General features: G+C 45.1%; 2 protein-coding genes across 7 annotated transcripts in view; one reads left to right on the top strand and one right to left on the bottom strand.

The window, feature by feature from the left end:
* PLA2G7 (phospholipase A2 group VII) overlaps positions 1-14,063 on the bottom strand; it is a 17,536-nt gene continuing 3,473 nt past the window's right edge. Inside the window, exons 1-11 of one of the 6 annotated variants that reach the window (XM_072858359.1) lie at positions 10,857-10,997; positions 10,077-10,201; positions 7,079-7,229; positions 6,349-6,442; positions 5,727-5,795; positions 5,109-5,256; positions 3,525-3,638; positions 3,158-3,249; positions 2,537-2,710; positions 1,729-1,877; positions 1-1,348 (exon numbers count right to left, since the gene is read on the bottom strand). In XM_072858359.1, the coding sequence (XP_072714460.1) occupies positions 1,245-1,348; positions 1,729-1,877; positions 2,537-2,710; positions 3,158-3,249; positions 3,525-3,638; positions 5,109-5,256; positions 5,727-5,795; positions 6,349-6,442; positions 7,079-7,229; positions 10,077-10,181 (1,200 nt within the window). In that variant the 5' untranslated portion in view covers positions 10,182-10,201; positions 10,857-10,997 and the 3' untranslated portion in view covers positions 1-1,244. Of the gene's footprint in view, positions 1,349-1,728; positions 1,878-2,536; positions 2,711-3,157; positions 3,250-3,524; positions 3,639-5,108; positions 5,257-5,726; positions 5,796-6,348; positions 6,443-7,078; positions 7,230-10,076; positions 10,202-10,372; positions 10,606-10,856; positions 10,998-14,063 lie in introns of those variants that run through there. The other 5 variants (XM_072858363.1, XM_072858360.1, XM_072858362.1 and 2 more) reach the window with 5 other exon arrangements.
* IMP3 (IMP U3 small nucleolar ribonucleoprotein 3) lies at positions 11,226-12,793 on the top strand. The gene has a single exon (XM_072858364.1). The coding sequence runs from the start codon at positions 11,267-11,269 to the stop codon at positions 11,822-11,824; it is 558 nt and encodes a 185-aa protein (XP_072714465.1). The 5' UTR covers positions 11,226-11,266; the 3' UTR covers positions 11,825-12,793.

Consider the following 14,063-nt stretch of genomic DNA (forward strand, 5'->3'; position numbering starts at 1 on the left):
TGGTAGACCGGAGAAAATTTAATTAAATTCTGAAAAACAAGTCTTAGATGTTGTTGCAATCTCATGTTAAGATCACAGATTATATAAATATTTAATTACACTGCTAACTGCTTTGCTTGTTCCACTTGCTTCAGTTGTTTTGTTTGTAATGTGATTTTTGAAATAGGCTAGTTAGAAGTAGTCCCCCCTTTGCAAGGCTTATTCATTTAGAAGTCAGCCTTCTATGTGGCAGCTTCAAAGAGTTTTGTTCTAAAAATCAGAGCCTTCTTTAGCCAACCACATAGTCAACTGCTTCTACTGGCAAATACAGACAGCATTGCTAGTACCTAGACAAAGACAAGTGGCTAGAGAGTATTACAACCATGAGAGGCATCAAGATGATCAAGCAATGCTTACGTACTCCTCTTTAAAGGGAGTGATAGAAGTGACATCTCTTCTGTAATTTCACCTACAACACTATGACTGAGTAATACAGAGATTAACAAGAGAGGCAGTGCTTGGACCTTTGCCTAAGGGGAATTACACTTGCTACAAGAGTGACCATTTCAGCAGCTTTTGGAATGGAAACATCCTCCGAGTATGGCAGTAAACATATGTACTTTAAACGTACGTACATTAAATGTAAATGGGTTAAGTTCATATGAGGAGTCCTGCATCTGAACAAACACCTTTCTCCGTTATCTTAAACTATTTCCTGTAGCTTTTACTGTGACTTACTAAAATAAGACAGTTTTGAAGACCTTCTTCCACTGGCACCTCTGTGACTAGAAGGAACAAAACCTTCTCCAGCTCTCAACTGTTAGAGCACAGCTGAAATACTAAGTAGTTTAATAACAAATTAGAGATTTTTTTTTTCTTAACACTGAAAAAAAGGCTTGCTGGATGCAAACTGACTTAAAGCTGGGTAAGCAGAACTTTAGTTGAATTCCTTGGAGCTTAATCTCTCTCTCTGCAAACTTGATTAAGTCAAAACCAGAAAGAGCATTTAAATTACCATTAAGTCATTTTCCCCCAGCTGCCTATAAAGCAGAAGTTACCCTGTTGCAGTGTTTCAGAGAATCCCACTAACTCCTTTGAACTAAAACCTCTCTACATTTTCATGATAATGTAACCTAATGCCTTTTCTTTTTTGTTCCACACCCCAAAAGCTGTGGAGGTGACCAGTGCTATCACATGTCTGAGCAATGTCTGGCCAACATTAGTGTCCTGATGTCTGTGGCATTTTCAGTACTTCTTGGTATTCCTTATTGAGGTTCAGCTGGAGGTAAGTCAATATTGGTACCAGGAATAACATTGGGTCCTATGCCATCCACAAGAGAATCCCACTTATCGAAATCTTTCTTAAGACCTATAAAATGGGAGAAAGAAAACCCAAGTGGTAATGTGTTAAGTAGTCAACTTTTTGTAAAGCTACACTGAAAAATTAAATTACAGGACAGACGAATCAACTTGGGAAAGCAGGGCAGGCATGATGTTTTAAAGAGGGAAAAATGACACTCCAGGTTTTTATCTATTAGAACAAAACTGCAACGTTCCCCCTCTGAATTGCTTAGATTACAAAAGTAACTAACAAACCTCTAGAAAGACAGTCTGACTCTTGTTTTTTCTACTTAAACTTTTCTGACACACTTACTTTTGATCTTGTTCTAAACAGAATGGTTATATAAAAAGCTTCACAGGAATTAAGTATTAATTTGACTTCATATTTTGATGTAAACAGATACTTACTCAAATGTTTCTGCAGGAAGGCTAATGAAGCATGATTGCTTATATCAATAGCTTCATTTGGATCTATTGCTCCTTTTAATTTGAAAAATCTTCCTATGATTTCTCCACTCACAAAGGTAAAGTCAGGAAAGCTCTGATGTACTGACCCCCTGCAAATAGAACAGTGATCAACAGGCTTATAAGAATGCAGTCATCTGATTAGAAGATGCCATGGGTTGCACAGACTTCCTCAAAGACAGTCACACATCTTATGCTGTTGTCTTTAGCAGAAGAAGATAAAACAGATTAATCTCATGAGCATGCAAGATTAGCAGTAAATTATGTCCTAACCACAGAAGGGAGGAAGTTTTGTACATGCTTACTGTAAGTCACTATAATTGCAATGGCAGTAAAGAGTAGGCTTGGCAAAACTTCAAGTTGTCTTTCTGCTCTGAGTATAAGGTGGATTATAGAACCATCCACTCCTCTGTATGCAGTGCTTTCACTAGGTGACTGCATAACTGCACCCAGAAGGCTAAATAAAGTGTTCAAACACAGATGATGGATGAGGCCCAGAGCAAAACTTGTGCCCCAGGGCAGGAATGCACACCTTGGAGTATCTTAAACTTAGGGTTACAGGCTGCTTTGAGAGAGGTCTCTCTCTCCACTGTGGGGGACATACTGCTGTCCCATTTAAACATGCAGTGAAAACCTGGGCCGTGAGGAAGTAGTGACTGTCTGTCTTTTTGCAGTTACATGTAACTGAACAGCTCCAACGAGAGTAAAGATTCATCTTCAACCACAGAAATGATGGATCCCGGACACTTACTTGATAGTGATCATTTTCTTGTTTGTGTCGTTGGAGCCAAGCCTCTTCATCTTTAAGATATTGTCAGCCCACTGGAATTTTTCAGAGTTGATAAAAAGCAGCGGCTGCTGGACACTGTTTTGGTAAATGTCATCACCTACTGGAAGCATCCATGCATCGAGGGCAATGCCACACCTGTCAAAAACAACTGGATATTGTCACAGAAGCAGAAAGCTTTGTATGGAAGCTGTCAGCATGCTTTGATCTGCAGGAGACATGGGAAACAAACTCTGTCTATGATACTGAACAGGTAAACAGGTTAATGAATCATTTTGTTTCAAAATTATTTCTACTCTGGGGGAAGAGAGTTAATCCATTATTGCATTTGTTGGTCTCCATTGCCAGGTGCAGCTGGGCACAGGAGCTTCTGCAGGGTCCCACAGTATCATGATATAATATGGTTTTATGCTATTATGTTCCACCACATCCCCACAGTTGAAAGAAGCATGACTTGAGAAAACAGGACATGCCAAACAAAACTTTTCTTCAAGAGCTAATTAGTAGTGGGGGGATCTTAGGTAAGGTCCCCTGCTCCAGACCTCTCAAGTGCCAAATGTCTCTTGCCTTGTTTCGCATACTTACCTAAATCTTAATTCTTTGCTGAGACTCTCAATAACTGTAGCACCACCAAAAGAGTGTCCCATCACAGCTATTCTGCTAGTATCAACAGAATCCTGTCAAAAGAATCCAGGTGCTGTAAGAGACTTTCTTTCCCAAACTTTTTTTTTTTAAGGGAATAATTTTTTTAGGCAATAGGTCCTACTGAAGTAGGAAGAGCATCATTTCAGCTCTATTACTATCTATCCAGCTTGGGATGACCTGAGAATATGTTCACAGATCTATGGTGTGATCTTCAGAATGGTTTACAGGAACCAGTTTAGAAATGGAAGAGGGAAACCAGAAGCATTACTGGGTATTTAACAAAATGCAGTCACCACCTTTCACTCACCTTTAGGCTATTCCAGTCAAAGTTTGAATTTAGTACATTCATTACTTCCTCTCCTGAATTGATTTCAAGAATGAGATTGAGAGCTTTGATACACTCCTGTGCTCTTTGCTGCACCTGGGGAGAAAGAGAAGTTGGGGCAGAGCAGTGGAAGCGTTTATCAGACAACTGCTAGGATTGCCAGCCCTTTGGACACAAGACTTAGTCTGATTTTTTTTTTTTTACCTTAAGCATCTGATACGGTAACAACTATTCAAAACTGCAGAATAGAACTGTAAAACGGAACCCTGACAAGGTCTGACTAACAATGAAGCTGACTTTTGGAGGTCCAAAGAGTTGAAGCTCTTGCGTAGATCCTCTGCAGGCGGAGGAATTTATCCGTATAACATGCGCCGAAGACCTTCAACTCCTTTGTCCTGTCACTACTCAGAGAAGGGGTTGTTGAGATGTGCAAAGGCTTAAGTTGCACAACTACAAGGAAGGCTGACTCGCTGCTCCTCCTCATGCTCACTTTGATGAGCAAATGTCATTACACCACTTGCCCCATCTGCACAATAGCTCTGAAACTGTCTTTATACTGGATAAACCCAAAATAAGAAACAGCCAAGAAGCCCGTCTTGTTTTATATATATACACATTCTTGAAAACTGTAGTAAAGCTGTTCTAAATAAAGGTTTTAATTGTTCAGTATAGGAAGTGTTTTTGACTTTGGCGTGTCAGTAAAAGAAAAGCTTCAAAAAGAACAGTGGCATCCTTGGGAACCACCGTGTGTAGGCAGCCAGCAAGATGTCTGTGCATCACTGAATTTCAAATAAATCTCTTATCTCCTGACTTCTCTACTCGTGAAATTTGCAGGCAACAGCTTCTGGAGGTTATTTGCAAGCTCAGATATTACGTATTTAGACTCCATGTGTATGCACACAGGAAATGACGCTTGTACTGCTGTCTGTATGGCCGAGGGAGCTAGAGAAACACCTCCCTGGCTGCGTTTGCATTAGCTGGAAGAAAACACTCCCATATTTTAAAAGTGAAGTTTATGCTTGGAAGAGCTCGTCAGTATGGCCATACCATATCTAGCATGGATGCTGCTTATAATCAGGAAGCCTGCATTGTTTAAATTACTATAAACCACGTTAAAGTGTGTTGAAGGTGATGAAGCAAACATCCCTCTTCAAGCAGCCATGATTCATCTTGCTATCCAACAGTAAACAAAAGATGAAGCAAGCCTAAGGCAACACAAACATTTGAATTCAAATTCAAATGAAAAGACTTAAAAGACTGGGCTGGGCAGCAAAAGTGTGAAGACACAGAGAAGAAACAGAAAGTGGAGTGGAACCAGAGGAGAAACAGCTGACTAAGCTCGACAGTGCAACTTCATGAGAAAGCTTTGTTGAGGAAGTAGTTTATGCTCTGAAGAAAGCTGCTGTTGGCTTTCCCATCTTCAGGAACATATGACTTGATGCGTTTTTATGCTCCCTGAGTCATGGGAGAAGACTGCAGACATGGCCCAAGGGAAAGAGTCTGCTAGTTAGTCCTAAACACACCGCTCCTGCCTCACTTCCTAGAGCACAGACCTAGGATGAGTACCTGCTTGTGGCGCAAACAACGCTCTTCCTCTCCAGTTTTTAGTTTCCTGTAGTAGATCCACTCCTTCTCCATGTTTGATGTAGACTCTTCCTGTGGTTCAGAAACGGACTTTTTTTTACAGTAATACGTTGCTGAAGCAGATTCATCTCTGTAATAGCAACAAAAGGTTATGCTTGGGGATGTATTCCATTTGGTTTGAGATGAAGTCAGCAGAAGTTTTAGATTTCACTTATCTCAAGAGATCCAGCTACCAACCAGCGCTGCTGCAATCACAACTGAGTGTAGACAGACTCTCTAAATAATGCAATAACCCCACCAAAACTCCCACTTCCTTTATATTCTCCAGGTTCTAACAATAAGAGAGAGAAAAATAGCATGCCTGAAGAATGACAAACAGTATCTACCCTGGGACTTTTCATTCAAGGACTTATCTCAGCAAATTCCCTTTGCTTAGAGAAGAGTTGAGCTAGAGAAACAGGGGGAGTGGGCAGAACTGAAGAAGATATGTTAGTTTTTCTTTTTAAAAAAATCGTAAGTTATTCTTCACAATAAATAACATTCTGTTCAATGTGAGAAACTTTCATTCCATCAGAACTCAAAAACGTGCAGTATACATACCTGTGCTCCACAGCAGCCACTATAAAGCCCTGGGAAGCCATCTCTATGCAAATAGCAGAATAGATTGTCCTGCAATCAAAACCACACTCTGGTGAGACACGTGCATATATAATTATTTCAATTACACTGCTCTTTAAATGTTGACCACACTACATATGCACTAGCCCCATTAATGTATTTATTCTGTTTGAATTTGCTAGCCAGTAGAGCAGGATTTTGTATGCCAGTCACCAAAGCCTGTTCACAAAACCTTGTTACTGTTTTACTATCTATTCAGAAGGAAAATGCTAATGATTTTTTAAAAGTAGCACATACGATATTTTGCATCTTCAAAGAGCTATCCAAAAATCAACTAGGTAATCTTCACAACATGCTTATGGATTGGTAAATACCTTCACCCCTAAAATACAAAGGGAAAACACAAATAAATACATCAACCCTTCTTTTATTTACTGTTGTTGATTTTAGTGGAGGCATACTGATACACAGCAGCCTGTTCTTCAAATCTGTTTCAACTCCACAGGGATCTCACCCCCCTACTGAAAATCTATTCAGAACCATCCTTGGAGACTGCTGTTTCCACGGATGACAAAAATGGTTTGTTAACAAACTGCAGAATTACCGAAAAGCTCCAAGTCCATGGGAAAAAATGAGGAGTGGGTATTTTTCTCCTGGCTTAAAAGCAGCATTTGACTTTGCAGGACAGGTCACTGAACCTAGATAAAAATCGAAGCGTTTGTCATTATTACTGAAATAAGAGAAAGCATTTGTTCCCGTGGGAGAGATCCCAAGAGTCTGGTGACCATTGATTTCAGAGCGGTCATCTGAAGATAAGGTACCAAATCTCATCCTTAAAATGCAGAAGACAAATAAGGACCTGATTCTGAAAATACTTTCTACTTGGCAGAAGACACTTTCCTTCTCTTCCCATCCACGCCGTAGCACAAGGCCTCTTAAACCCTACGAGAACAGATTTTGAAGAACAGTCAGGCATCCAAGTCTTGTTGGTATTCAGACCTTAGTATCTATCTGACCTTTGTATATTTGCACATTTCCTTGTGGGATTTAAATCCTGACACACAGCTGCAGCTTACCCAAGCTCTTCCTAGAGCAAACTGCCCAGACACTCCTATTCATAGCAGTCAGGGACTGCAGGTCTGCCTGAGAACTGGGTCACATTCAGCATTGAGCATCGCTACACAAACCCTTCCCAAACACACAGAGTTCCTCAGAAGAAACTATTTTTTAGTCCTGCAGCGTAACCCACTGCTTACGGAGCAGTGAGGCAACGACCTGCATACGGAGCTCATGCCCTTGCACCAGTCAAGGAATAAAACCAGAACCAGTCTTACCAACATAGTACTGGAAAAGCCTTTCTCCTACAACTCGGTACATATTAAGGAAGTCAGAGAGTCCTTGATAGTACTCTTTATCTGGAATCCATGGTGCCTCTTCGTTATCTGTGGCGTCGCGTGATGGATAATACAGGCGCAAGAAGCTTCCCTGGGATTAGGAGGGGAGGGGGGGAAAAAAAGGAAGATTGATATTTATTTACATATGGCAGAGAAAAAGGAAGATAAAAACATTTATGTCAAGGGCTTCAGATGCAAGAATGACAGCTCAAGAGCATTAAGAGAATCTCACAAGAAACTTATTATCCTATACAGGCTTTGATGCCAATCCTGTGTCACTATCTTTTTGTCCCTACAATGAATTTAAAGTAGCATGACTGTTGGCATCCAGATAGAGATACACCTCACCTTCTCTAGGTTAGCCTATAGCTAATTCAAAATGCTCCATTTAATTAAGTTAATCATTACAAACACTCACTACTTATTTGCTCCATTTCTGCATCTTGCTGGATCTTTTCTTCTGTCTTTCTCACTATGCCTCCCTTCGGGGAATGGTATGATGTCGCAGTTTGATCAGTTTAACATGGGTGACCATGTCCCCTTCACCCTTCCAGCTGGGAGCTGTCATTGCTTTCTTTGCACCAGTGAGTCTCATGGAGCTGTTACTGACCCAATCCAGCTTGCTAAACTGCGGGAAAAAAGGACCCTCCTAGAAGTGTATTTTCCACTGGGCTAGCAAGACAAATTTTACCCTGAGACTAGTTTCTGGAAGTGTGGTCCAGCAGAGGAGATGCGGGTAGAGTCAGGGGCATGGTCTCAACGTGGCTATAGTGTTCCTGGCTAACCTGAGCAAAAGGCTGTCAGTAAAGCTCTTGGGCAGCTGCACAGCAAAGGAGTGCGATATATTGTTGTGGTTTAAGCCGGCAGGCAGCTAAACACCACACAGCCGCTCGCTCACTCCCCCGTGTGATGGGGGAGAGAATCGGAAAAAAGGTAAAACTCATGGGTTGAGATAAAGACAATTTAATAGGACAGAAAAGGAAGGGAAAATAATAATGATGATAAAAGAATATACAAAACAAGTGATGCACAATGCAATTGCTCACCACCTGCTGACCGCTGCCCAGCCAGTTCCCAAGCAGCGGCCGCATCCCCCCAGCCAACTCAACTCCCCCCAGTTTCTATACTGAGCATGACGCCATGTGGTATGGAATAGCCCTTTGGCCAGTTGGGGTCCGGTGTCCTGGCTGTGTCCCCTCCCAGCTTCTTGTGCACCCCCAGCCTCCTCGCTAGCAGGGCAGCATGGGAAGCTGAAAAGTCCCTGACTTAGTGTAAGCACTGCTCAGCAACAACTAAAACGTCAGTATGTTATCAACATTATTCTCATACTAAATCCAAACCACAGCACTATACCAGCTACTAGGAAGAAAATGGACTGTATCCCAGCCGAAACCAGGACAATCGTCCTCCCTCCTCATCAAGATGTTAACAAGTCTGTAGAGCTCCATCTTTTTAAACACAATTTTGTTAACCTGTGTTTTATCTGCCTCCATTTCCTACCACCGGTTTGAATCTTCTCTTACTGTCTGCACTCCAGGTCTTCCAGGAAACCACCCAAGCTTTCCACATTCACGTGGACCCTCCATGCCCCCCTTGCCAGTATTTTTCCTACGCAGACAGCAGCAATGTACCACTGGCACACCTTAAAGCAGATGTCCCAGCAGATGAACTGTGTGTAATTTGCATTCTTACTTCCTGGTTTACAAGGGAATTTGTGACACACTATTGAAATTCACTGTCTTGCTCCAACTCTACTTTTGTTTTAACAAGTTAAGTCTAGAGCCAAAAATAACATGAGCTTTGGAATGAAGTCTGGTTTCTTGAACACTAATTTATCAGTTTCATACACAACGTGTACCAAAAGCTTGTTTAATGAAGCTTGTTTCTATTTACTCATCAAACTTAAATCAACCTTTGACACAAAGGCCATTAAGGAAGAAATCATCAAACCTTCATCCATACTGGTAATGACATTCATTTGATCCCAGAATAGCCCCTGTGAACTTCTCCAGGTGACTAACTGCTTACCAGAAGGGAAAGAGGTTCATTATCTATGCCTGAGAGAACTGTAATTATACAGATTGCTTATCTAAGAAAAACACATGGGCTGATTGCAAAGAGAAACTAATAGCTTCTTTGTGCTAAGACAGAGTAAGCTCAGTAAAGGAACACATATGAATAACCACTACAAACTGATCACAAGTTCCACTATACCTGGCTAGTTTGAGGAGTAAAACCACAGTGTAAATGCAGGCGTATTCTCATAGGAAAATTAAAAAAGCAAGAGGATTTGAAATGGAAACCCATAAGCGAGCTCATTAGCAGGCTATTCACTGTCCCCATCTTCTTATTGTGGCTTCTCTCTCTACTAACCACTTGTAGAACTGGCATCCTGTTCTTTTTCAGACAGATAAAATTTCAAGATGTCTTATGCTTTACCCTGCAGCTGAAACATTACATACCCTCATCACCCAACCCTGCCAAATCCCACTGGGATCTTTGTGATGAGAACAGCTACAGTTACAGAGACTGCATGTGGAGTCTCCCCAGGAGCCCAACGCAGAAGGGAGCAGCGGGGTGGATGGGAGGAACCCCGTGGGTCCCAGGAGGACACAGTTTCTCTGCAGTATCTTGTGTAGGGGAATCAGGAAGGTAAGGATATTAGGAGGACAGAAGAAGTAGCCATGGGGAAGACTTGCAGGTTACATCCATCTGGTAAATTGAAACAGTTCTTGAGACACCTGATATTTTCTGAACTCTGCCCAGTACACATCCTACACTGGGATGGAGAGGATACAAAGCTCAGCTGTGAGTGTCAGCCATGGAGCATCCCTGCACACAGACAAGACCTTCTGTTTGATTAATCTGTAAAAATACAGCAAGTTGTTTCACTAACATTGTGGCTTAAATCCAAAGGCGGAAGAACCGAGAGTTTTACCTCAACCGCATTTTCTGTCATCAGGTCTGTACATCCAACTGAGTGCGGTCCCTTTCCTTCAGGGATCCTATAAAACTTCTCAGTGCTGCTGCTCCCCATTTCCATTGGTGCCTTCACCGACAAACCTGGGGAACAACACAAAGCAAATCAAGATCTGGTCACGCCATGGCCTATGTGACCAGATCACCTACCCTGAAAAAAATTCAGCGCGTTGAAGATCCAGGAGTAGGAAATTCAAGGTTGAGCTGATACAACAATCTGCTTACGAGAATCAGAAACCTGAAATCCCGACTCACCAACCTGACCTGCTCTAGTGGGGAATTTCCTTCGAGCAGTGTGCTGAATCCCAAGGATCAGACAACACCCTGTGCTAAACAGAAAGGCAGGGAGGAAACGTTTGCCTGGGGAGGCCGTGGTGGCAGTCGGGAGGTCGAGGTGCTGCGGTGCAGGGCAGCAGCAGTCTCACTTCTTGGGCGCAAACAGGGAAACGCAAGCCCAAGAGCGGCGAGTTTCGGATGCGAAGGCAGTTCCCTCCCTGCCAGGCTGCGACCTAGAGCTGCTCCTCCTCGTACGAACGGCAGAGATGGAAGGTTTTGCAGCTCCTCGGTAAACAAAACCGGCCCACGCCTCTGGGGGAGAAGGACGTCACGGAGAAAACCAACGCTGTAGCCATTTTTCCAAGAGGAATGGCGGAGCCTGGATTTGGTCTCTGGAGAGAAAAGGAAGGGCTGGCCGTGCAGGAGAGGTTGTTGGGGAGCTCTGACCGTCCCCGGCCCGTACCTGGGGTGACACCTCCGAGCCGGGCCGGCCCTGGGGACGAGCAGAGCGCAGGGGGAAGCAGCCCAGACTAGGCGGCAGGCCCCAGCAGCAGCCCCTGCCCCTCGCTCCGGCAGCCGGGCTGGGTTTTAGCTGCCACGTTTTCCTCTCCCGGCAGCAGCCCCGGCACAGCCTGGAAGAGACCCGGGGCCATCCTCAGGCCGCCAGAGAGGCTCGGCGGGCCCGCTCCTCCCGCAGCCGCCCAGCCAGGCCCGGCAGCCTCCGAGGCGGGGGCGGGCGGCAGCCGCGCCGGGCCGGGCCGGGCCTCCCTCGCCGGGGACGCGGCGGCAGCGGCGGGGCGGAGCGCGGCCGCTCCTCCCCGGAAAGGGCCGTGATTGCCGGCGGCGCGGAGCGGAGCGGCGTGGGTGCCCAAGATGGTGCGGAAGCTGAAGTACCACGAGCAAAAGCTGCTGCGGCGGCTGGAGCTGGTGAGCTGGGAGGCGGCGGCGGGGAGCCTGGCCGAGGTGAAGGCGCTGCGGCGTTACCGGCTGGGTCGGCGGGAGGACTACGTGCAGTACAAGGCGCTGGCCCGCACCGTCCGCGCCTTAGCCCGCCGCCTCCGCGACCTGGGACCGGCCAGCGCCGCCTTCCGCGCCCGCTGCGCCGCCGCGCTGCTGGAGAAGCTGTACGGGCTGGGGCTGGTGAGCTGCCGGCGGTCGCTGGCCGCCTGCGAGAGCCTCTCGGCCGCTGCCTTCTGCCGGCGGCGCCTGCCCTGCCTGCTGGTGAAGCTGCGGATGGCCCAGAACCTGCGCCACGCCGTCACCTTCGTGGAGCAGGGACACGTCCGCGTGGGGCCCGAAGTGGTGACCGACCCCGCTCTCCTCGTCCCCCGCGCCGTGGAGGACTTCATCACCTGGGTGGACGCCTCTCGCCTCCGGCAGAAGGTGCTGGACTACAACCAGGAGCGCGACGACTTCGACCTGGCCGCCTAGGGATGAGGGATGGATGCGCCGCCTGCCCTGCCCCCGCTGCCCACGCTCTTCTGCTCTGCCCCGTAGGACACGCGTGGGAATAAACACGCACCAGTAAAACCCCAGCGGTGCCACCATCAGATATTGACCCCCCCCCAACACACCTGAAAGGGAAGCAAGGAGGAAATGTACTCATTTCTAGTAACGTATTGCTCCGCTCCTAGTTCCCCTTCACAGCTAACGGCTCCCTTCATCCACGCGGAGAAACTTCCACGTCCATCGCTCCGAGAAAACATCCGATAGTCCAGCTCCATCATACTTACGTCCCGTAAAGCGAAAGTGCTTTGGAAGATCTCTGTCTGTTCGCAGGAGAGGATGCGGTCGGGTTTAAGTGCTTGGCTGCTAATAAGAGCTGCTGGAAGGGGTTTTAAGCCTGGCCGAGCGGCTGGTTTGGGACTGAGTTTGGCATTGGCTGCTGCTTCTTTTCTAAGAGGTTGCCCTGCCGTGTCCTCCTTCAGCTGATGGGCGCGCAGTAACCGGAGGAGCTGCTTCTGGAAGGGTTTTCTCTTGATACCCAGGAACGTGTATATGGGGGAAACGCAGGGGTTGTCTGGGGTCAGCAGTAAACAAGGATGCCAAGTACTGCATTTCTGGAACTGTAAGAGTTTTAGCCAAAACCGGAATTACAAAAAAAGAAAAAAAAAAAACACAACTTTATTTTCATGTGAAGTCGTAAAGGGAAGTTTGATACTCTCGGTTCAGTATCTTTGCTGCGTGGGGTTCCAGCTGACAGTTAGGCGGCGTCTACAGAGCAGGATCTAACTGGGGAGGCGTTGGAGTGAAAGCTGTCCTAACCGTAACTGCACATCTGGGGAAACTCTTGCATTTAGCACATAAGCCAAACAAAAATCGGTACCTGAGGGGAGCCTCAGGCCTTCTGGGGCTGTTGGAAACTTTATTCCCCTTGGAAATAAAGAGCAGAAAAGCAAAAATAAAACAGTTGTTTTAAGTCGCTGAAGAAATGTGTGTGCTATTTTTTTTATGTAACTTCTTTTATGTAACTTTTTTATGTAATTTTTTTTTTTTATAGCTACAAGGCTATTACTGAGTTATAAAGTGGTTTTTGCTAGAAATGCTTTCTTTCCCTTACCTAAGGTTACAAAAGGATTTGGCAGTAGGTTTAGGAACAGAGCTGTGACTGCCTGTCCCAAGTCCAGAGGGCTGGAGTTCAGCTGCAGCCGCCGCTCTGGGTCTGGGTGCTTTAGCGTGGCTTTTCTGAACGGGGAAGGTGTTTAGGTGAGGGGTGTTTTGAGGTTATCGAATCAGGACCAGAAACTGTCATCAAATATTATGGGTGTTTTTTAAAATGCAAACTAAATGTTAAAATTCCTACCAGTCTCGTAAGCCAAATGTATTGAGCAGAGCATTAGCTTTTAAAGCAGTAATAGGTATTAAGAAAAGGACACAGAAGGGGTGGGGAAACCCCCTTGCTTATCCTATGAACTACTCCTGTTTATACTTGAATTTCTTTCAGTAAAACATCACCTGTAACACCTTAAAAACCTTTTTCTTGGGGCATGCACTTTTCTTATGGTAAGAAGTACAAATTGAAAAGATGTTTTACACCTGAAACGTGACTTTTTTTGTAAACACCTTTCCAGGTTTCATCTAGAACAATGTCATTATTTCTTGGGAAATTCAGAAGGTGCCTAATTCAGGTGCAGGTAAAAATGCTGCATTCACTCTGCTTTACTCTTTTGGGGTAATTTAAACACCACCGCAGTGACATACCCTGTGCAGGGCTTTTTACTACTCAGATGCTAAACTGCTGCTCTGCCTGCTTTGTCCAGCCCTGGAAGGAACAGCAGAAAAGGAAACCTCAAACATCTGGCGTGGATGGTGGGGGGGTTGTTAGTGTCAATAGTTTACATCATCAGCCTATTCTTTTTGTCCTAAGCCAACTTTTCATCATTCATCTGTGTACCTGCAGCATCTTCTGTAGCAGAAGAGAAACAGCCCAAAAACCTGTAGGCTGTTAAATTACACTACGGCAACTGTAGTGAATTGATTTCTCTACGGATGCTGTGGGATAACAGCATCCATCACCCCTGCTCTCCTCCTGCAGTACTGGAAATCAAATCCTTATGTGCTTTTTAAGAAACGCATCAGGTTGTGTCTTTATATATCTGTGTACGTCTTAAGTCTGGAAGTCTGCAGCCCTGCTGGTTTTACAGTAGCTTGAGATCTGAGATGAGTGTCC

The sequence above is a fragment of the Ciconia boyciana genome, chromosome 3, assembly GCF_034638445.1.
Source record: "Ciconia boyciana chromosome 3, ASM3463844v1, whole genome shotgun sequence".
In the NCBI taxonomy this organism is placed as follows: Eukaryota; Metazoa; Chordata; class Aves; order Ciconiiformes; family Ciconiidae; genus Ciconia; species Ciconia boyciana.